At 36.3% G+C, this 24943-nt stretch overlaps 1 protein-coding gene across 2 annotated transcripts in view; it reads right to left on the reverse strand.

Moving 5' to 3' along the window:
* Positions 1-7559: 7559 nt before the first annotated feature.
* Positions 7560-24943, reverse strand: part of LOC144449595 (lissencephaly-1 homolog) — a 33464-nt gene continuing 16080 nt past the window's right edge. Inside the window, exons 3-12 of one of the 2 annotated variants that reach the window (XM_078140160.1) lie at positions 22680-22758; positions 21778-22059; positions 19426-19522; positions 18594-18768; positions 18042-18138; positions 17301-17432; positions 16418-16447; positions 13623-13721; positions 12726-12882; positions 7560-12148 (exon numbers count right to left, since the gene is read on the reverse strand). In XM_078140160.1, coding sequence (XP_077996286.1) covers positions 12075-12148; positions 12726-12882; positions 13623-13721; positions 16418-16447; positions 17301-17432; positions 18042-18138; positions 18594-18768; positions 19426-19522; positions 21778-22059; positions 22680-22758 — 1222 coding nt within the window. In that variant the 3' untranslated portion in view covers positions 7560-12074. The remainder of the gene's footprint in view (positions 12149-12725; positions 12883-13622; positions 13722-16417; positions 16448-17300; positions 17433-18041; positions 18139-18593; positions 18769-19425; positions 19523-21777; positions 22060-22679; positions 22759-24943) is intronic. The other variant, XM_078140161.1, reaches the window with a different exon arrangement.

Below are 24943 nucleotides of genomic sequence, written 5' to 3' on the forward strand. Positions count from 1 at the left end.
TCAGTGAGTTATTGCCGGCCCGATTTAAGAATCCACCGCCACCCCCACCCCCCGGCTGGAGAAACTGACCAGTCCCTAAGTAAGAAAACTCAGAGGTTGATATTGTGTCGTTTTAAACTGACTTTTGACCAAATAAGAATCTGACCTAAATAACCTGTTATCACTTCAAGTTCTTTTATATGAAATCTAGCATCTTCACTTGGAGATGCACTGACGTCAGCTATGGATCATTACACGTGAAAGCTGGGTAAATCTGATTTCTATTCCGTAGTCTGTCTGTCTGTCTGTCTGTCTGTCTGTCTGTCTGTCTGTCTGTCTGTCTGTCTGTCTGTCTGTCTGTCTGTCTGTCTGTCTGTCTGTCTGCCTGTCTGCCTGTCTGTCTGTCTGCCCCTGATTGCTTGAGGTTCGATAAAGCCTGAGCCATTTGTGTTCCTCTGAACTCGGTCTGCATCTGTGAGCATTGTGAATGCTTGGTTTCGAACATTGATTGTGTTCGCCTGGTGATTATATATGTTTACTAAACTGTTCCACAATAGGCGAAGTAAGTATTGGTTTGCTGTTTTCAAACACAAACAATTTATCAACTTAGCTACAAATACACATCCTATAGAATCTAATGGGGGTACAGTTTGGGAGACATATTATATTCACAAGACGGATCCCATGTTAAAGCCATACGCATACTAGCTGCAAAACGGATGTTTTCTGAAACTGTTTTTTTTTGGCAATAATTGACTCACTCGTAATATCGTACAACCTGCAAAGTATTGAATCATCTTTGGATATTTGTATAGCTGTACACACATTATGGTACAATAAATCCAAACAAATTGATTTTCGGGTCTGCACCCTACACTCAGAGGCCAAAACGGGATCACAATTTCAACCAGTTACTGTACTAATTATGGGTAAAATCGACTTCTAATCTGACATGTAAAACTCGTTTAGATATCGGTGACTATATTGTTGGTTTCTGACAAAAAACAAAGTTTAACTAACAAATATTATGTTTCAGTTACAGCAAGTACATAAAATACACACAAAAAAACGGTGCTCGTCGTTAAAAAATTGAAAATCAAAAATCGATTTCTCTCGTGAGATATGCATAGATTAAAAGTGTTCATTGATGTTAGTTTACTTCGCACTATGACGCAAGCTCGAAGTGATACCCCCCCCCCCCCCCCCGCCACACGTATTTTCCTTGCCTGAAAGCAGTAACATCTTTGGAAAATAAATCATATATTGAAGTCAAAAAGTATCCAAAGTACCGACGAATAGTCTGTCTATTAGTCCTTCTACGTCTACCAAGTTCTTGTAAACAATTGTCAAGCTCGTTTGGGAAACATTGACGCCATGGTTGGAACATTGCAGTTTAACAGGTTGTATACGAGTCACATGTGAGATATCGCTGCTTCCACACGCCATTTTCTGGTTCCAAAGTCAGAATATCGTCCACTTTTCTGCTGTCACCATCGATACTCGATTTGGGAACTTCGATTCTGGAACCTTCAATACTGGTTTGAGGTTTATGAAATTTTGTGTCGTCTGCCATATTTGAAGTTTCATAACTCTCAACATTTCCTTGTTTCTCTTCATGGATGCGTTGACTTGGAAACGCATAAGCTACCACCATTAACATGGATAACCCGATTATCAGAAATCGCAAAGATTTTGTGGTGATCACGCAAACCATTTTGGCTTTATATGTAATGTCAGTCTTCCTGTCACTCCTGTGGATTCTTGGCGGTTTTCGGTATATCTTCTCTCAATATCCAAAGCACAATATTACCATTGCAGTCAGCCTGGTCTAATGATAACAAATGACGCTGTTCATCTATTTATCGACACAATAGAAAATGCAGCGATGTCTGTCATCAAAGTTAGAGGATCACAATTTTGACACCACTTGCTTCTAATCGTTGCAACTCCAACTTCTAGACCGATTACCTGTAGCAGCTATATATATAACATCTGAACCCAATGTCAGGTTGATCTTCCAACAAAGAGAACCACTGGACCTTGCACCCTATTTCGAGGACATTTTATTTCATCATAAAAATATTAAAAATGACCTCGATAGAGTCCAGTGCCCACCTGCTCTCGCTTGTTTTCTTGGGATGACGAAATTCCTCGATGACTGCTGTGTTGCTAAGAGCAACGGCAACCATAAGTTAAACTATATATTAATAAGAAAATAGTATATGTAGTTGCCCAGAGAGTGTTTGTGGTTTTACTCTCTTTAAGCTATTCAAACTGCTATCCAAACTAAAAAGTCAGGACAAGCCTCTAAGCTATATATTTAGTGGTAGACCTATTTTTGATTTCGTTCTACCTGGTTCAGGGACACCATCCCCAACACAATCAATGTGAACAAACAAAAGAACACGTGATGATACACAATCATATCTTGGCAAGAGTTAGTCTTAGTTTGGGAATATATACCGGAAAATAACTACAAAATAGCTGCTACATAGAAGCACAGTGCTTTGCAAAGTCAAAGTGGGGTATTACAAGCTGTTTAACATACTGGGCTGCAAGGTTGAACCTTCCCACTGTTTATGTCAAATCCAATCACCCATGAAAATGGTAACTGTTGTGTCATGTCAATGTAAGCCAAAGTGGAAATAATTCTGGAAATAATTCTGCCCAAAGTTAAGACGAGTATGGACACTGCCAAATATGCACACTTTTCACCTCTTATTTCCAGTGACAGATCATACATCAATATATGCTACAAACATGACAATCATATGGGTGGGAGTCTTATGAGAGTAGTTGTTCTATTAGTGTTACCAGCTGGTCGTTCGAGTTCCATTTCTTGTGTTTACTTTGAAATTGGTCACAGTAGCCGGCACAATGTGATTTAGTAAATCTTGTGTGATTTCACGTGCACTATTGTATCCAGTAACAACACAACACAACACAACACAACACAACACAACACAACACAACACAACACAACACATCAGTCTGGGTAGTAACACCACATCCAGTAACAACACAACAGTCTGGGCAGTAACACCACATTCAGTAACAACACATCAGTCTGGGAAGTAACACCACATCCAGTAACAACACAACAGTCTGGGCAGTAACACCACATCCAGTAACAACACATCAGTCTGGGCAGTAACAACACATCAGTCTGGGCAGTAACAACACATCAGTCTGGGCAGTAACAACACATCAGTCTGGGCAGTAACAACACATCAGTCTGGGAAGTAACACCACATCCAGTAACAACACAACAGTCTGGGCAGTAACACCACATCAAGTAACAATACATCGGTCTGGACAGTAACAACACATCGGTCTGGGCAGTAACACCACATCCAGTAACAACACAACAGTCTGGGCAGTAACACCACATTCAGTAACAACACATCAGTCTGGGTAGTAACACCACATCCAGTAACAAAACATCGGTCTGGACAGTAACAACACATCGGTCTGGGCAGTAACACCACATCAAGTAACAATAGGTCTGGGCAGTAACACCACATCCAGTAACAACAACAACACAACAGTCTGGGCATAACACTGCATCCAATAACAACAACACAACAGTCTGGGCAGTAACACCACATCCAGTAACAACACAACAGTCTGGGCAATAACACCACATCAAGTAACAACAACACAGCAGTCTCGACAGTAACACCACATCAAGTAACAACAACAACAACACAGCAGTCTGGGCAGTAACACCACATCAAGTAACAACACAGTGGTCTGGGCAATAACACCACATCAAGTAACAACAACAACAAGAGTACACCACACTGGCATTTGTGCCCTATGTGTTCTGCCACAGTATTTACTGCATCCAGCAATCATAACAAAACAGGAGAGCCAAAACTGATGAAAAATCCCATTTATTTTTTTTAATATTGACTTAATACTTATAGCTAGACAGACTAAGTCACAGCCATGAACAAGCTAGACAAACTAATTGAGTTCTAAACTTGGTACAAGACTGAGTCAGAATTACAAGACACACGGCATCAGAAACATTAACTTGGATACATTTATGCCTTCATGTAGTCATTCATAACTTGTATGTAAGAACAACATTTGCAGGAAACAAACTCTCACAAAAGAAAAAAATAAAATATCACACACATAAAAAATTATACAGAATGTACATTCTTCAGAAAGTTGTGCAAAACATACAGCAAATCAGGCTCAGCAGCAAATGTATTAATAAGAATTTGGAAATATTAAAAAAAAGAAAGAAAGATGGATTGAGATGATAGAACAATACATCTTTTTTTTTCTCATGGAGACAACCCTTTTTGAACCCTGTTTGTAAATTTATCAGTTTTATGGTAACATCATCAAGTCATCATCTTTGATGACTCAATACAGAACAGCAACCCCCTGATGTAATTAATTCATTTTGGTTATAATTTGTATGGGGAAAACAATAAAATAGTACTTTAAATGATCTGCAATTTCTTAACAAATATCTCTTCCCTTTGTAATATTCTCAAAACTCGAAGCTTTGCGTTTATCTACTTGTAAAATTACAGTTGTGACAATGACAGCATAATGAAAGAAAAGTGCAAAGAACATTAGGTTTACGACGTAAATCATAACTTCACCTTTAAAAAATACACCCACTGTTTATATAACCAACTTGTGTGATTTGCTACATAGGAAATTAGTAACACAATTAAATTCAAAATTTGGCAAGATTATTTGGAATGGTATTAAAGTACTATGGAATCCAGTGGTGTTGTACTGTGATGTGGGAACAGCTGCACTTGACCTTTGAACTACCTTGACCTGACATTGATAGAGGAGCTATAGGTGTCATAACCTACTGTTTTATATTAAGGTGAACTATCTCCCTTAAAGCTTATAGTAGCACAGCAACCTAAAGTAACCCAGTATCAAATATAGTTCTTAGCTTAGCACTGTACACCATCCATAATTTATGTACCTACTTTTGAGAGTAACATTTTGAGTGGGGGGAGGTTGCTCCGACTCGGTCATATTTATCTATCTGGCCCTGGGAACACACAGGTGGTAACCATGACAACAACTAAAATCAGGTAGGTGAAGTTCTAGAACCACAGAACTTCCATATTTCAAAGTTGGTACAAGCCAGGGTATAGACAAGGTGTTTTAAACCCGATAGAAACTTTAACAATCTCACTGTAACAGCTGTCATACTAGACATAGGCTGTACAACCAGGTGAACATGGGATTGATAACAATCTAAAGTCAAGGTCACTGATATGTGTAAACTTAAATGAAGGTAATGTAAGTGGACTGACATTTAGACAGCTGTGGTCATTTACAGTTGAATACCAACTGTTGTTGTATGTATGATATACTGTCTGATAAGAGTTTCACCTTCACATTGATTTTGTTATGCAGTGAAACTGTCATGGCTATATTATGTACACAATCACTAGAATCAGCAATGTCATAACAACAACAAACAAATCGGTCATCGGACTGTTTAACGGTCAGGTATGCATTATTACATCTGGCAGAGTGTGACAAACCATAGATCCTGTGGTAATTTTGAACTCAGAGCATATGTAATTTACCTAGTATATTTTGCTTAAATCTTCAGCTATTATTGTACATGGTTTAATGATCTAGAGTTGTCAGGGACTACCACAAAATATGATTCCAGAGCCAGGAAACATTTCTGGTTTTCAATAAAATGGTCTCCTAAGAAGTTGGGCCAACCCTCATGGGTTCAAGTGTTAATGCAGAAGGAAAATTGTGTTGTTCAGTAGAGTCAAACTGAATGACACTCTTTTTTATTTACAACATGACAAAATGAATCAAACCCTGACCAAGGCTTGAACCCCAAGTGTAGGGGTAAGAAGCCAGTGGTTTAATGATTTGGCCACTGACAACCTCAGCATTTGTTATTCTACATTATACATCATGCCAGTGATGGGGTGCAGGGCTGTTGTTTCATTTGGGTGCAGGGCTCTTGTTCTGTATCTCAGACCACAATGTAAAATAAGGGGTCTGAGCATATAATTAACAGAACATCGAGTCACCCCGTTTGTTTTTTCTTCTGGATTCTCCTGTCTATGCTGTTCTATTAAACTGGTATGGCAATGTTACTTTTATTAAAAACACCCAGATGTGTGATAACGTAGCATACATAGATCTATTTAGGTACTAGTTAAAATGGTAACAACATCTGACCCTAAGCTAACAACATCTCTAAAATGCATTGTTATGCTGAATAGAAACATCACCAATGCTTAACAGATGTCAAAGAAATAGCCTATATCAATTTTTTAAATAGGGGAAAAAAAAACTTAACTTTTGTAAATAGTCTCAGCTCAAAAGGCAAATTGTCAAATAATATCAATTCCAAACCACTCTCTCAATCCAGTTGACACTTTTCAAATTGTATGATTCTTAGTGCAACTATTGAATCTAAGAAAGTCAAGACTGTATTTCTGATCACTGTGTGAATTAAACATCTTGATTTCCTGTTTTGTCATCGATCATTGCCAGCACACAAGTCATCCTTGAAATACATGACTGAAAAATATCATCATAAGTGTTTCTGGTCTTTCCTTGACATTTGCCCCTGTTTGATAGAGAAAAGAAAATTCTCAAGCATAAATGTAAATAGAACAAGCTCCTAAAGCAATGATCCCCAGTACCCACTCGGAAAGATATAGTAAGGTTCTACTGAAATGTATTCAGAGTGGTCAATTTCTCATGAAATGTATAAGCAGAAGGGTTGATTTCTACTGAAATATATTCAGAGTGGTCCATTTCTACTGAAATGTATAAGCAGAACGGTTGGTTTCTACTGAAATGTATTCAGAGTCGTCAATTTCTACTGAAATGTATTAGCAGAACAGTTGGTTTCTACTGAAATGTATTGAGAGTGGTTGATTACATGGTGAGGACAGTTCATACATCAACACAATGCTGAAGCCAGGACATTTAATGGTTAAAATTACGGAAAACTCACATCAATAAATAACAAGAAGTTAGCATGGGGTTTTTAGTTCTTACTTTGGTGGAAATAAACATTTTACCACTTCCCTTTTGACACTCGGGTTACTATAAGGGTCATTTTTTTTCCATTATAGAAATCATGCATGTCATGACAGTGTTGTTGCCCAAGGCTTATACCATATGTTCTTGACACAACAGCAAATATATCAGTATTCACTGTGTATCATGCCAACAAGTATTTCGTTTGATGGATCAACAGAGGGAGGCTAACTATGTGTGGTTACCCGGTACCTAGAATTCTGACAGCAGTGGGTTTAGACTACAAGATATGTCGTGTCGACCTTTCTTCACACAAATTGGTGGCTGATAGGGTGGCAGGACATATCAAAATCTTAAAGACTAGACTATGTTTTACTTTGAAAGCATGAAGAGGCTAAGTGATAGCTCAACAATACAATGACAAGTTAGTTTTGGTGATGGGACACTGTCGCACTACTTTTTTTCTCTCCTAAAAAGTTGGAACGAATCACACCTCAGCAAATGGTGCTTCTGATGAATATGATGCACTCAGCCATGTTAACCAATCACTCTTCAGATCTACATGTTAATCTACATATTAATATCCTAATTTACATATTATGAAGAGTTCAGTTATATCTAGCAAAACGGATTGAAATTACTGTTATATCTAGCAAAACGGATTGGGACTATTCATAACTTTAAAGTTATTTCAGGGGCAGGTCACATGCACTGTGAACTAAAATGAACAAGAAATACCTCTGGACGTGTTTTCTTTTACTTTTTTCTTTTATTTTGATACGGTTTACATCCATGAAATGAGAGACGATGACTTATTCTATTAGAATTTGCCTACATATTTTCTAACATTTGCTGATTACCACTTGTGTGGATGAAGGGTTGGAAGAGTAACCACTTATGCTTTACTAAATGTGTATCTGTGTGTGTGTCAGTGTGTGTATGTGTGTGTGTGCATTTATGTGTCAGTGAATGTTTAAAAGTTACATAAACCAAAAATTATTCTTTAAAAAAATTTGACTGAATGAAAAATATACAAATGGCAAAATTGACAGAAAATAATACTCGTAATCCAAACTGTTTCCTGCAACTGTTATGTATTCTGCGCACCTTATAACAAGTACTCAAAACATTTTACACAAAATTTAAAGCCTGCCCATCCCTACATTCTCACAATAAATGGTGCAACCCTATTGTTTTCTTGGACAGTGCAGAACCCCTTCAACAAATGTAGGGGTGAGCAGGATGTTAGATAAATACACTGAAAGATTATATAGCAAATGTACAAGGTGACAGATTTGGAAGCATTCAAACAGCAGCACCCCCCCCCCCCCCACCACCCACTTTATGACTAAATGTAGATTCATCCCAGCAACCTAATTGAGTGGGGAGAGTCCATTAGGAGAGTAATAGAGGTGGGCAAGGTTTTTTGCAAGTTACAAGCTAGCACGTTTCACAAAGATCAAATGTAGGTACTTTCTACATCAAAAGAGACGCTATTTTCAGTATGGGTGAATGTCTACTGGGTTTTGTTTTTTTCAGTCTGAAGAAATATACATAGAACATTGAATAGAGAGTACCATGTTTACAATTGTAAAGGGGAGCTGTACGGGGTTCATCTCTTGTCTATATCAGTCTACAAAGACTCGATGCAACTTTTGTCAACAAGTTAACAATCACATCTATTGAGTTGATGACACAACAGAGAGGAGAATTCTCTCACTTACGCATACATTGATAAAGAAGAGTAACAAGGCTTACGTACATACACTGAATGGTGCAGATACTACTGGTGGGAACAATTCTCTTAAATCTGAAATATGACCAATGGCCTACCAAGCATTTTGGCAGTTCACCAGGTGCATGGGAAGGGGGGGGGGGATTATGACCAATAGCATACCACTGATTCATATTTCATCAGTTGTACTGAAACTAATGGAATGGCAAATAACTACTTCATATCATGATATTTGCCTTAAAATTTGACTGAAATATGACCAGTAGTATATGTGACATGCTTCATATTTAACCAGGTGTACTAAAATATGACTAATTTAATAAAATGGAGCAGTGGCCAATGGAACGGCAACGTCTTTACTATATACACCTGGTGCACTGAAATATGACCAATGGTATACCACACTACTTCATACATTACCAGATGTACTTAAATGTGACAATTACTCATATTTCACAAGGAGCAGTGGCCAATTGAATGGCAACAACTTCACTGTACACCTGGTGCACACTACCTCATATGTTACCAGGTGTGCTGAAATATGACTAATGTAATACATTGAGCAGTGACGAATAGAATGGCAACATCTTCACTGTACACCTGGTACAATGAAACATGACCAATGATACACCACACCACTTCATATATTACCAGGTGTACTGAAATATGACTACTAATATACTACTTCATATTTCACAAAGAGCCATGGCCAATGGAAAGGCTACAGCTTCACTATACACCTAGTGCACCAAGACATGACCAATGGTATATACCACACGTCATGACATTTTACCAGGTGCACCGGCATTCAACCAATAGCACACCAACATGTTTACCAGGTGCAATAATTGATGAATTAACATGTCTCTACAACTACCAGAAAAATAGAATGCTTTTTCTCATAAATGAAACATCATCATGCTTTGCTTTGTATCACAGGAAAAATTTTCAATAATTGTACTAATTTACACATTCAAAAAAAAAAAAGAAGCACCTATACATTAACATGTAATTTGTGTTGAGAACCTAACATTTCTGTGCAGGTGTCATGGCCTTAAAATTTACTATCACGACAGCTGATTGGAGAGGTGTACCTCTACTAACCAATCATATCATTTCTACTTTCCTCATGGCCAATAAAACTTTACAATACTTGGACTGAGACCTGCCAGAGTAATACCTGTGACAACTTTAGTACAACATACAGAGACACTACAATCATCAACTATCTTCATATTAACAATTCTCTGGTATTATTTTGTCTACTTAAACTCTCTGCTTTGTCACCTTACACAAAAAAAACAATAAATATGTTCTATGTACTATGATCTACAGTATCTTGCTTTACTTTGCACAATGTGGGCCAAAATATATATTTAATTTACTCAGTGGCTGGCCATGGTACTGGTATAATATTGGGAACTACATGAAGAGAATAGACAGCAATTACTGGAATACTGCTATGGTCAAATTTCCTCCTCTGGACTGCCATGGACGTTTGTCATAATTTAAAGCACCCGCTTAGAATTTTCAAATTTTTGTAATTGATTGCAACAGATTTTTATACTGATCAGATATATCGATAGTGCATTTGTTAGTTTTGTGGTTGAAAGGACAAATTGAAAATTGATTTGCAATGCACACACAGTAAAGTCAATCAGTCATTACACTCTTTTAAAAAACCTGGCTTGAAAATGGTAGTAATATAAATACTTCTGGGTTGTGTTACGATATTTGTATGAAGTAAGGAAGGACGTCACTGCTGTAAGGGCATGATCATCAATTATTTTCAAGGGATACAAACTTGAACTTCTGAATTTTCACTGTAGTCATCATTAGGTAAAGATGAAATACACACCCTTATCAGATCATCTACCAATTTACATTTCTCAATTCTTGCTACTTGCTGTGATATTTTACATGGTACTAGGGGGTCCATTATCGTACCACCTAACATTATGGGTAAAAGGTCGACAACTTCTAACTCAAAACTCGGAATGGGTTGTTTACTGTAAGATCATCTATTTGTATTATGTAAATGGTATCTTTTGTGCGACTTAAAAAAAAAAATTCATTTCATATTTTGTTGTCATTCTTCAAATTTTATAAGATTAATATATATATACAAAAATTTCAATCACGTGGTTGAAGTCTGCTGACTCTAAGTGTTGACGTTTATCTACTATGTTGTGCATGGCAAGTGAATAATTATGACTTACTTGCGCAAGATTTGCCGAAGAGTTTCAACAATAAACTCAGTGTGTAATATACCTGAAACACACACTAATGATCCTATTTCTTTCCACAAATTCTTCAAGGTAAAGCTGGTATATTTCAGACAGCGAAATCTTGACAACCTAAATCTGTAAAAATTGAGCACCGAGTTATGAATGACCTGTTTACAGTTATTGTGACGGACAACGTTCCAAGGACTGCTGGACCTGTGTAAGTGTGACCTTTATCAAGTGTAACTTCCCTGATCATTGGCTGAAACCTCTAAGTTTTGTAGTTTTTTGTAACAGCAGTGAAGTTGCTAGATATGCAATCGGTTGACAGTGACGACACAAACACTCGGTTGGTAAGTTACAATCTGTTGTAATAATGTAGACTTCCTTCAATGAATTCTATGTGTTTGTTGATAACTAAAAATCCACTGATTTGCGAAAGTAGCCGAAGTTCCAAGACATCTCTGTGCTTACTTACAGCAAATACTTTATTGATAATAGCATTGTTTCAAGTATACTTTTAGTATTAGTGTGATAAGCTATAAGTACTGTTTTTCAATTCATAAGCTGCCAATGCAATGGTTCACATTTTATACATGACCAAAGCACATTCATTTTTTTCAAAATTATGACTTGTTAGCTAGCACCCCACCCTCACCAAGAATTTACAGGGTATTGTATTTAACTTCTTTTCTTTTTTTGTCGAGTTAGAAATACATATTTTAAGAGCAAGAGGCTAGAAGGATAAATACAAGAATCTGTCCTACAAACTCCATGGCTTTAGAGTTACAGTTTCCAGTAGCTTCTACTCTCTTCTGTAGTTTTTGTTTAGCTCCACTACATTCAAAAAACATGGCAAAACAGTTCTGTCACAATATATTTTTATCAATATTCATTTTTCACAGTTCCACCAATACGGCATATACACATATATAAAACAATGACTAGAGAAGCAATGTCTTTTTTTTTTTAAATTCGTAGAATATTTATCATTGTAACAGATATGCCATATGTGGGTATAACTTCACTGGGAATTTTGCTTCACGTTGCAATGGTCCAAAGTTCTGCTTCTTGGTATAACATCTTCTATTTCTTTTCGTCTTGAGTTGTGATAGCCAGCATCAACGGCACTCCCACACTTTGACGGTCAGGTCAACACTGCCGGTGATAACGAATGGCGCACTCCTGTGGAAATCTACGAAAGAGATCAACAATATCACTATAGTATATTTGGTTCAACAGTGACCTATGACCTGTGACCCCTATGACCCCCATATGACCTGTGACCCAAAGACAGCACATCAGTAGGGTGTGACACCAAGATGTAGTACATCAAAACCTATTAAGCATTCTTTTCAACCAAAAATGCTACCCTCTATGCATTACTGAGCAGATACCAAAATGATAGCATCATTTCGGATGATAGTCTGTCACATACAATGTGTTGAGGAAACCTATTATCTACTAATGAAGGCCGGAATGACATAATGTATCTTAATTTGAGAGGTATACTGAATTCAAACTTGCCTTGCAGATTGAAATTGGAGGTAGAAACATTATGCCAAAAATATTTGGAAGGAACATACCCTATTTCAAACTCTTTCCCTGAAATGAACACATTCTAGTTTACATTGGATGGCTGCGAAAGTATAGATAAAAGGGGTGCAAAACCACATGTCTATACATGTGATGAAAAGCTCTAAAATTAATGGAATATTTGAAAAGATAGGAGAGAGGGCACAAGAGGGTTCACTACTACAATGTGTACTTACCAAGGGAAGTGACAAAATGCTGATGTGCTTCTAGCGTCTTCATGCATCGTTTATTCTTATAGTCCCATATCCGTAGAGTCTTATCATCAGCTGCACTCACTATGTACTTGCCTGCCGGATGGAACAAGACGCCACGCACCCAGTTGTCATGTCCCACCTTGACGGAAAAATCACAATTTTTACTCGTGTAAGCCCAATTTGATGAGTTCTGATGACCTCTTTACACAAATTGTTACCATGGAAACATGTATACAGTGAGTGACCCCTGTTTTCAACCAATTAGTATAATTGTTGAATATTTTTGCAAAAAGGTTGGTAAAATTGACATGACTCAAAAAAGTGACATACTCATGATACTGTTGTACTTCTTAAATTCAAAATGTTTGTATGATCTTTTAGTAATTCAGTTTTTAGGGCTAGGTGGTGTCAATGGGACAACTAATGTCTGTCGATGCAGAAAATGTATGAACATATCAATTGGTCAGTTGGTATAGCAACAAACATATCAATTGGTCAGTTGGTATAGCAACAAACATATCAATTGGTCAGTTTCTTTCTATACATCAGTTTCGATAGTTGGTAGATGTCAACAGGGCAACTAATTTCTGTACCTACAAACTTACAGGTTTAATAACAAGTTATAGTAAAGATGGTTAGACTATGTCATCCGTGCGGGTGTACAGACTTTGTTAAAGGCCCATGTGCAATTAGGACTAAAATTTGGATGTGAACGATATAATAGTTGTCTGGCACAACTATAGAATAAGTTAGTCTGGAACAAAAGAATGGCCCTATCTAATCATTGTTGCTCCACTAATAAGATACAAGTAATCCAAGTCCATGGGATTCTAACATCGGGGTTTAAATCTGAGAGACTGAGTAAGTTAACAGTCTTACCAGTGACATGACACAGACTCCAGCACTGATATCCCATAACTTGATAGTCTTGTCACGAGATCCTGATATCAGGAATGGACTATTCCGACCTTTCTTGGTCTGCAATCAAAGTACCACTATTATCAGTACACAGTACACACACAGGTTTCTTACACATTTCAGGACTACATGTATATTTGGAAAGAATGTCACAACAACGGTGATCAACTTTTCAAAATAATCTTGCACTGGTTTTTGAAATGTTGAAATGCCAAGAGAGCGTCCATTGATGTACTTGGACCTTGTTACCAACACATACAGGAGATTATGATGAACAGTTCATAAATAGTAATGAATTGTTTATATTCGTTACTATTTATTATGCACGTTCCCAAACTAATGGACTGTTCTTTCCAAATAAACAGGTACATACTGTTAACCGGCACATACTGAATTATATGCTACAGATAAAGAATTCAGAGAGAGGTGTTCCTGGCTCCTTATAGCATAGCAAGATTTGCAGTATGGGATAGGCATATGTATATATTAACGACTGTTCAATATTCATTCAATTTACTGGTATTTGGCATTCCAGTGCCCAATCTCAAGGGTAATGGTGCATATATAAAGCTGACCACTAGGGGGCAATGTTACGAGCATTTCGGTGACTGACCATGTCAGAGATACTGGTTACAACTGACCACTAGTGGAAAGTGTGGTCAGTTAGTTACTGGTACTTGGTATTTCAATACCCAATCTCAAGGATAATTGTTACAACTTACAGCTGACCACTAGGGGCAGCGGGGTTAGCCATTACTAACTGTTTGATATATTTCAGTGCCTAATCTCAGGATACTGGTTACAACTGACCACTAGGGGGCAGTGTAGTTAACCACTAGCAAGTATTTGACATTTCAATGGCCAAAATACTAGCTACAACTGACCACTAGAGGGCAGTGTTTCAGCCAAAAGTGGATGATATATTTCAAAATACCATCTCAGAGAAACTGAACATCATTGTATTAATTTGCTGAATACCTACATGACCTGGGTTATCTACCTCAGCTGATGGCTAATTTTGAAAGACATGATCTTGCTTTGTAGAGAAAATGTCACCTTGGTTTAACTGTGTAATTACATACAGCGAGTCAAACTGACAACTATAGTATTGCTGTGCAACATGGAACCAGGAAATGAATGATTGAATAGGCTATCAGAGGAAACAGAGAGAGTTAGAAATGTGATAACATTATAGAGTTAGCAAGAAGACCTACTGAGAGGGAGAAAGATGTGTGATGAATATCAACATGTATACTGCTTGTATCAGTGAAATCCATCTGTCAACTATGCATACTGCCATAGTGATTGGCTATATATATCATATCAAATGTGATGTGTTTTTGCTTAACTGTCTCACAAACCACTTGTAATGCCAAAACAATTACACCTAGCTCCAAATGGCAGTTATTAGGATGCCTGTTTGTAGATATCAACATACTATTTGCTAATGTAAATTACGTCGCTCTTGTGCTCATTTCAACGAGGGCATATTTACATATTGACGTTATTTGAATATGGTCAATTTAGGCTGATGTAAGCTAGTACTACCCATTGCGACCAATCAGTTTGAGTATACTTTCTCAGTCCAATCGGTTTGAGAGTGTGATTTTCAAACAACATTAATCATTTGCCGTTGCTAGCAATAGAAGTAATTTGTAAGACAGCAAATCAAAAACACAGATCACGGTGAAAACCAACGGGTTAGGATCTTGCTTGAAGTAATACACAATAACATTCAGATGAAATATATACCATTTTCAGCTAAAGTATGGAGTGGATTGGCAAACATATGTATTGAATTCCATGTGGTGTTATACGTATTTGTATTTTTGATATTGAGAATCATTTCATTGTAATTTCTATATTAGCCTTCATACAAACTTTTGAGTATGTAGCACAATTAATTGTATGGTATGCATAGTTGATAGGTGGATCACACTCCAACAAGCAATACTGTAAAATTCGTGGTTTGATTTCACAAGTATGTTCACTTCAGCTTCACCCTTTGCCACCCAATCACACATACACATCTTGAACAAACCAAATTCTTATGAATGCTTCACTAAAAGTATGCAAATACACATACTGCAAGTCTCATTGTATGCACATGAACCCATACGAATAACGTTAGCTGGAAGTTCTATTCTGTACTTCTGGTCAATGTCATGTCCATGGGGATTCACACGCATACAATGAGATTCACAATATGTGTATTATGTTGACAGTCAGATTCTTCTAGTTTTGTGCATTTTAACAGCTGATTCCATTCAAATTACAATTTTTACTTTTTACATTTTTCAGAAAAATATTTGAATATAATAGACCAAGCGTTAGTGACCAGTTGTCAAAATTTACTTTTATAACTTTACGATCCATCAGTATCACCATGCAAGAAATAAATTACAGATTTTTTGAATTATTCTGTTCTATTTCAAATATCTTTGCTGTTACAAATGGTAACACACAATCAATGAATCAATGAAATGGTGCGTTTTCCAATTTAACAGACCAATCACACGAAATGAATAACCTAACATACCGTATTTCAATGAAAGATTTTAACACACAAGAAGTACTAAGTAAGCCATGACAAATCTTGAAATGTGTCTATTCTATCAGAATCTAAAAGGAAAGTAATTAAGAGGGTGGTGTGCGACAGGAAAGCCTTTACATCCTAGGAGAAGGAAAGCCAGGAAGAAAAGGTTGCCAAAAAAAACTACCATGCAAAAAAAAGTCACGCAAAATAAAAATAATACCTGATCTTTAACTGTAGTGTCATTTGTGAGCTGTGGAAAGCAAAAAATAACAATTAGAGTCCACAGCATATCAAGCTACACTTCTACAAACATTGCAAACATATGAACACTTGGAAAACATGGCAAGTGACATTTTGGGTTGATAGCAAAATAAAAAAACGAAACAAAACACCAATTATATAAAACACCATTACATTCAAAGTATTTCAAATACATTCCGACAGAAAAAGATTCATTTCAGAGAAAAAAATTTGAAAAAAATTCTAGGAATAAAGCATATCATCAGAAGTAGAAAATATCCCTTGGCTAATATCACTGGCAAGTTAATTTCTTGACTTCTGTTAGTTCATTATTTATACCCAATGTTCTCCCGAAAGATTGCTCACAAACCAGAAACATTTCATCATGCAGCCGTTTTATCATTTTTGCATGAAAATGGAAAGACTTGGATTATGGTTTTCATGATATCAAGAAAACATTCAGCAATCACATGAGGGCTTGCACTGTTGTTATTTTGTTTACACAGAATGTTGATTATCACCACGAATAAACACAGACTGATATGCCAGACACAAGAAATGGACACATAAGTGTACATTTTGACATGATTGGGTACAATTGCTGCCTAAAAACTCCAGCTTCCACATTTTTGTTTCTTGTAAATCACCTTTGCCATCAAAACATTCTTATGACATCTTTATTATTGGCAAATCTCACACTGAAAGTATGTTCACAAAGTTAATTGATCAACAGAAATACTAGACAATACATTGATAACAATTTCAATGCGAACAACAACATTCACTATTTGAAGGCACTGTGTGAGTGGATAGAAAGATAGTTCTGAACACATCCGAGAGTGAATCGGAAGTTTGTATCTCACCTCTGAGCCAATAGCTTCATTAATTGTAGGAAGAGCAGACTCAGGTGCCCATGCTACACACTCTACCACATGTTCGTGTTCTCGGAGCTCCAGCTTACATTCCTTGTTAGCCACTATCCAAACTCTAACAGTCTGGGGAAGAAATAAGAAAGATATCTTCAATAACTACTTTTCAGATAAATACTGTGTACTGGGAACAAGGGCTTTATTTGGCAGATATTTGGACACTGACAACCATGAAAATGCGAATAATTTCACAAAATTTCTCCAACTTGGATGTTTGGTTTACTAATTTTCTGAGTGATTTCGATCTGATTTTTCACCATAATACCATAAACCTGGAACTTTGAGCTAAAGACTAATTTTTGCTTATTTTGCTGGACAACTAAAAAATATAAAACTAAACAGTGACTAAAATGCCTTTCTGTACATGAACACAATGTAACAATCTGGTAATTAGTGAAAAGTAGTCCTTGAGAACTAGTTGAAGACTGCATTATGCAAAATTTACTAGTATAACGTGATAGCCCAGATTACATGTAACATAAATGGAGTGACTGTCAAACAGGTGGTTTGCTTGAACTATTTGGGGTTAATCACTGATACTCATTTATCATGCAACAATAGTAGCTGTTCAAAAGGTATATCCTCAGTGGTTGCACATGCTTTGCAGGTTGTTACTTGTCGTGGACGAGCCTGTTTGATTGATTTTGCAATGTACCGGTACAGCCAGACACCTACCTGGTCATTGGAACAACTAGCAAGTAGTGAGCCATCAGGGTTGACTTTAACAGACCTAACCCATTCCCTATGGCCAGTAAATGTTTTAACACAGTATCTGTGAACATACAAGCAATCAACAGTCTGTTGAGGTAAGTTTGTTACAGTTACAGGTAGAGGTGTTGCTTTGTTAAGAGATGGCATAAAATAAATCCGTACAAATCAATGCTGTTTCAACTCCACGGCACACTGCTATTTGAAAATTGGTCTGACTTTAAATGTGGACATAAATGCAATTGAAGGATGCTACAATGTGAAACACGGCAATAGATAATTTTATTACAGAGGTTACGTATCTGGAGTGCACCTTGGTGAGGTCATCTGCACGAAATCTCTGTGGGGCATATATTGCACTCATTTATTGTGAACCCTCACTTCTGGTCAAAAAGGTGCTTCTGACTAATGCTTTTAATAGTAGTGGTGAAATTTGAAATCTCATGTTTGTGGTAACTCTACTATGGCATATTGCAGATGATAATTTACATCTGTTGATGTCTCATTAGTATGACTCACCCTGTGGCTACTTCCCACATCTTGATGGTCTTATCCCTGGACGATGTCACTAGGAAGTCACCACTTGGCATGAAGCACACAGATGACACATTGTGATCGTGGCCATGCATTGTCTTTATACACTCGTAACTGTTGAAGTCCCATAATTTTATAGTCATGTCTGCAGAGCATGATGCTGAAGGGGAAAACACAACAACATGGTTTACAAACTTTAATATAGAATATATTATATCATGCACAAGCTAAGTTAAACAAAAAATATGGAATATATACTCTGGTCGTTCTATGTCACTACAATGTGTCACTATGTCACTGGTTCTGCTTTGTTCGAAATATGTTCAAATATGTCTTTAGACATGATGTTTTTTACACACGGATAACTTCAAATGCAAATATACAGTTGGTGTGTAGAAGTAGACAAGTTACGTGTTGATTATAAGTAGGAAATTAAACATTTGAAGCTGTTAAAATCATCAAGTCTGTGTGTAATTTTTTCCAGTAGACGCCTTTTTTTACTGCATTATAAACAAATAGCAATGTTTTGTGATTGGGTAAAGGATACTGCTGCATGTGTTGTATCTCTGTTATTGTTACTCTACCGTCAAATTGTGTCTCTCTTTGTGTTAAAAACATCATATCACATGAATGAAACACCAAGGCAACTTCATTTCTCCTGTAATATCAACCATAAATCAAAACTATGCCACACTGAATGGCTAACAGTTTGACTCAATAACTATTGTGAAACCACCACATTATACAGGAAGATCTTTCTTTCATAGTGATGTGGCTCTACTTGTGTACTACTATAATATTATAATATGAATCTTACCTAGTAGTTTTCCATTCTGGTCAAATGCTATGTCTTGGACAGAGTCTGTATGTCCTTTGAGGGTTTTTTCATAGTCACCTGTTTCATAGTCCCAAACCTGTGAAGTCACATACATGTAGATAATAAGATGCACTATTCTTGAACTTTATAGATAGATGCACCATTACGTTGCTTGGCATAGTTTCTGATGCATGTTTCAAAATTTATTTTCTTAGCAAGACTGAAGAGCACTTAACTAAAAATCTATATTTTCATCCTAGCCTGTTTTGTAACAATGGTAATGAAGGAAGCAAGTAACTGGGTGTTGTATGGGGAGATTTGTGATGCATCTTGGAACCATGTCTATTGGTAATCTATGTAAAAAAAACCTTAAGATTATCATGACATTCCTATCTATATTATGCATATACCATTTATAATTTGATTGAAGAAACTGTATAAGCTAGCCACTTTACCGGGTTAAATAACCAGGTTTCTAACATTGACTATTTGGGTTACAAGAATTGGCGTGTTCTTGCAGATGATTTAATGTGCCACTAATGCACAGCAGTTTCTTGTAACACATCAAAATTTGGCGTTTCTCAATCCTCTATCTTTTAGTATGTGGTGAACTCACAAGAAGATAATTTTTTATCATTTCAACTCAAAACAAAAATATTTGTCTTGTATAAGAGACACTGACAAGAACTACAGAATACTTAGTATTTATTCCTTAATTGTACTAGCAGTAATAGAGATTTACATTGAAGTTATGTTAGGAAGCCATTTGAAATTTAGTGTTAAATTCAAACATTTACAAAGTACTTGTGCCAAAATCCATGGACAAGGATTTAAATCATTGTTATTTTTCATCAGTACATATATTTTCACATAAAAATCTATTCTGAATTCAAAATTTTAAATTTACGTGCAGTGACTGATATGTCATATTAAATTCATAGAACCTAAGATTTTGATGCATATCATTTCAGTATACAAGACAGGACAGATGGATACAATCACTTCTGGGCATATAATATAGTCACGATGTATATATGCAGTGATAAAATTAAATTATATTCTACTAAATTCTGTAAAATAATGATATTTACAATTCTCTTTTATATTATCTATCAAATGCATTTGATTGGCAATATTATCAGTTGTACAAGTTTTTTATTTTTTTTATTTTTTATTTATTTTATCTTGTGTGGGTTCTTTTGTCTACATGCATATTGTGTAGGTTGTGTTTGAAAAACGTAAATTCTCAAGTGTCAGTGTCCCCACACTTCTGATTATTAACAGTGAATATGTACTATCACTATATACATTGTATCAGCAATCTCTAACATCTAACACCTAGTATAAGGTCAGCAGGGAAAAGTTGACACACACCCTTTTTTTTTGAGACAGGTAAATACAGTCCCTTGCCTGCTTGTGTCACCACATGGACAAATTGTTTTCAATACCATAATAATAATTTATTACATTACAACATGCTATATATTTGGTATACCATTTCTAAATATAGACAATTATATCGATCCAGACGGTTTTGTAAGACCACAGAATGTAACATTATTATTGCTTATTTCACCAAATAAAATGGAACAACTAATTATTTTTCTCAGGACCAAGATATATAATATAGTTTTCCTAGTTCTTTTTAAGATTGTAAAATACGTAATACAGCAAAAATAATGGTTTTTTCATGCTTGGAATCATACATCCTCCACCTTCCCAGGCCTGGAACTTCCCCTTCTGACAAGATCAATACATTCTAAACATACTTCCATATCAAAGTACAGCAGTTGTATTTCATTCATTTATCAGTTTCTGCTATGCACCAGCTTTATTGGTAACTTTATTTGTGTAAACATTTTAAAATGAATCCAATAACAATCTCTTCAGACACTGAAAGATGTCCTTAAAGGCCTATGATTCCATCCCAGGTTCTTGTGTTAGTGATATCATATTGATGGACTCATACGGATTACATAGCACCATTCTGTTGTGTAGGATCAACATTTCAAAAAAGTTGACATTTAACCAATTTTCTCACTGAAATGACGACCCTAGCCTACAATGTTCCTCTTAAGTCTTTTACCCATAACATATCAGCCAGTGCGGTAGCGCATCCACTGTTCAAAGGCCCACATTGGACTGGGTTTAAAATTTGTTCGTAGAGAAACAACTGTCTAACAGAGCTATAGAAAAAGTTGGTCTTGAACAAAAGAATGATTCTGTCTCACCCTTACGGCTGCAATGATAACGATAAGATAACACTAATGCAAGAACCTGGGACTGATACATTGGCCTTTAAAATACACAGGACATTACACAGTAAAAATCAAACTTTCCTAAATACATTACCTTTATAGATGCATCTTCTGCTGATGATACCATAAGACTATAAACTGGGTGAAATATAACTTTGGTAACGGGACTACGGTGACCAGAAAGGGAATAGCGTTCTGGGGGCCTTGGTATCCATTCTGAAGGTGAGCGTTTATCTCTTGTAGGGGCACCACTACTAACTTCTTTTTCACATTCATTAAGTTTTGACTCTAAGTCCATCACTTTCTTTTGAAGTCTAATAACTGATGTCCACTTCTTCTCAAGTAGACCTGTATATTTTTTTTCAATTTCACCAGGCTGTAGGCAGAATGGAAGAGAGAATGTTAAACCATGGGGATATGATCAGTCTCTGAAGCAATTTTAATGCGTCAATGATGAATTGCAATTTTTTGTGTGTATTCTACAAAAATTTGGTGTTCCCCACTCTTTACTATTTGGTGACTCACAAGAATACCTTGTTTTCATCATTTTGATCCACAATCCAAAATTTGTCTTTTAGTAGACGGCACACTAATACTAAGATGATTGCTGTAGAATCTATTAAATTTAAGTGAAAATATGGAATATATACTCTGGTCCTCTTATGTCATGACAACCTGTTTCTACGTCACTGGTTCTGCTGTGTTCGCAATACGAGTCGCAACACTCAAAATTGCCATTACTTTCCCCACTTTTTCCTTGATATTACTGGTGTTGATATAATTATGTTATTCTCCAATATTTCATTCAGCTGGAAAATTATCACGACATTGGGGTTGTCACTAGTTGCTGAGCGACTCGTAGTGACAAGGACCCCTCAGGTCACTCGTATTTTCCAAACGTTGAAAGCTTTGGCAGAATGATGGTAAGTAGTTTTAGATAATGATTATAGGTTAATAATTACAGTATATTCAAAATATTGAGAAGTGCATACTCACCATATCAGCCTCTCTTTTGAATTCAGACAGAGCACTTTCATATCCGTTAGCTCTCAGGTAATCAGCAATGGCTTTATTTCTGCAAGGATGTAAACACAAATGAGGTTTTAGAGTGTTTTTGTTAAGGGCAGTCAGTGGGCGAGACACATAGAGAGAACAAAGAAATTTATGCAAAAGACATTACACGCATTTCCCAAAATATATCATTAATAGACAACCTCTATTTTCTGCCTATTTGGGATTAATATGATCTGTGTACTTTGATATTTCAGAATAATTTTTTTGGTTTTTAGAACTGTTACGTTGTAAAAGTGAAATGATATTTTATATGGCTATTCAGCATACTGGTGACTGTTGTTGTCATTCTTACACTTTGGCCTAAAAAAAATTGTGTGGTTCCGATTATGCTCAGTTTTAGAATAGGTGGGGTAGGTAGATTGTTGATTTTTTTTTTAGATGTGCGAGTGTCAAGTTCAGGTAGTTATGTTTTCTGTTGTTTTCCATACGGTCTCTGTGCTATTCCCATCATATATACAGCTATTACAGATTGGAAGAACAGTTTTATATTGTCTTGTTAAGTTGATATCAGTTTCCGCATCCACTATTTCTGACAAGATTTAACAATTTTCATGATTTTATCATTTTGTTCTCAAATATGTAAAAAAAAGTTAAGGGTCAGCAGTGAAAAACTAGGTGGGGTCGAGAAACCAGAATAAAACTATTTTTTTTCAGGCCTTAGTTCTGAAACTTACAGGTGTCTGTTAACATAACAATCATGATCTCTCTTAATTAACTTTGATTACAAAATCAATTCCACATCTCAAATGTTACAGAGCATACATTTGTGTACCCAGGTTGGGTACTCAGACTTTGTTTGTGATTGGTAGCGGTACACTATAGGTAAAAGCTCCAAATGTTTGTCACTGCCAGGTTTAATTGTACCGGAAACCTACCTACAACAAACATTTTTGTCATTCATTAGCCAGGCACATTGGTGACCATGTGCAACGATATGTTCCTTTTTATGAAAGACTACCAATACCATGTAGGTGACAATAGTTGCAATGACACACACCCATGTACAGGTATTCACAGTAGTTACTAGTACATTTTATGACCTTGTCTAGACTCTATCAATTTCATAGTCCACTAACTAGGAACAATCACCATATTGTTATCCACAATAGCACACAACATGTAGGTGTAGTTACCCACACCTAATCTATGACAAATCTATATTGTGCAAGCTATGCTCTGTCACTCACCATCCTACACATTTTACTGTTGGGTGCGTTTGACCTTTCTTTTCCCACAACCTTCAACAGGGTCTGACCTGATTAATATTCGGACGAGTATGTATGTGTACCTCATTTTACAATGAATTTGCAATGTTACTCCTCTTTTTCCTAACTTGTACTTAAATGTGTACAAATACCCACTAGGGAGAATGAGGATTAACTTATTTAGTTGTTGATATACTGTTTAATATACTGAGCAAAATGCAGTAAAAATTTCAGGTAACAATTTTCAACTTCGTAATTTCATCTTTGGAACAAAAGATTACATCAATACAATGGTTTGTGAACACAGATGAAATGGTCTCTAGTTTTGCAATCTGAAAGTACTGCATTGTGTCAGAGAGTGATTTATCAGGAAATTAAGTCTCACAACCATGTCTATGCTGACTGAGTAACAGTGTATTAACCCTGAATTGGTGTTATGTGTATATATTTTTACAACAAAATATCGGTTTAATTGTGGATAATTCAAATCAAAATGTCAGTATCTTGTTTTACAATCGGAGATCAGGAAATTTATTCAACACTAACTGTTAACATTTAATGGCATCGCCAACAATGACGTCAACACATTACATTATGTATATTAAAGGCCTGACATCACAGCATCCTCTTTTTTTGAGCCTCGTTCCATATTCCATATCATACAGTATGAAAGGCAAAGGTTCTGCATGTACAATGTAGGCAAACATCTTGTTATGTTAACCTATCTACTCACTGGATCTGTGGCGCCACCATGCAGTACTTGGATAGTGAACAGGTGTAGTTGAATCACAGATCCAACAATTACACCGGCTATAAGTCTTCAAATGGAACAATCTGAACCTATCCAGCCATATCAGGCAGGACAACACATGAATTGAAGACACCTAACTTCTAAGTGTACAATACTAGTAGATTGCTATTGTGTCCCCAAAAGCCTCTAAACTTCCTCTCAGGCAATTGTGAGCCACTGACGACAACGGA

Source organism: Glandiceps talaboti, chromosome 18, assembly GCF_964340395.1.
Source record: "Glandiceps talaboti chromosome 18, keGlaTala1.1, whole genome shotgun sequence".
Taxonomy (NCBI): Eukaryota; Metazoa; Hemichordata; class Enteropneusta; family Spengelidae; genus Glandiceps; species Glandiceps talaboti.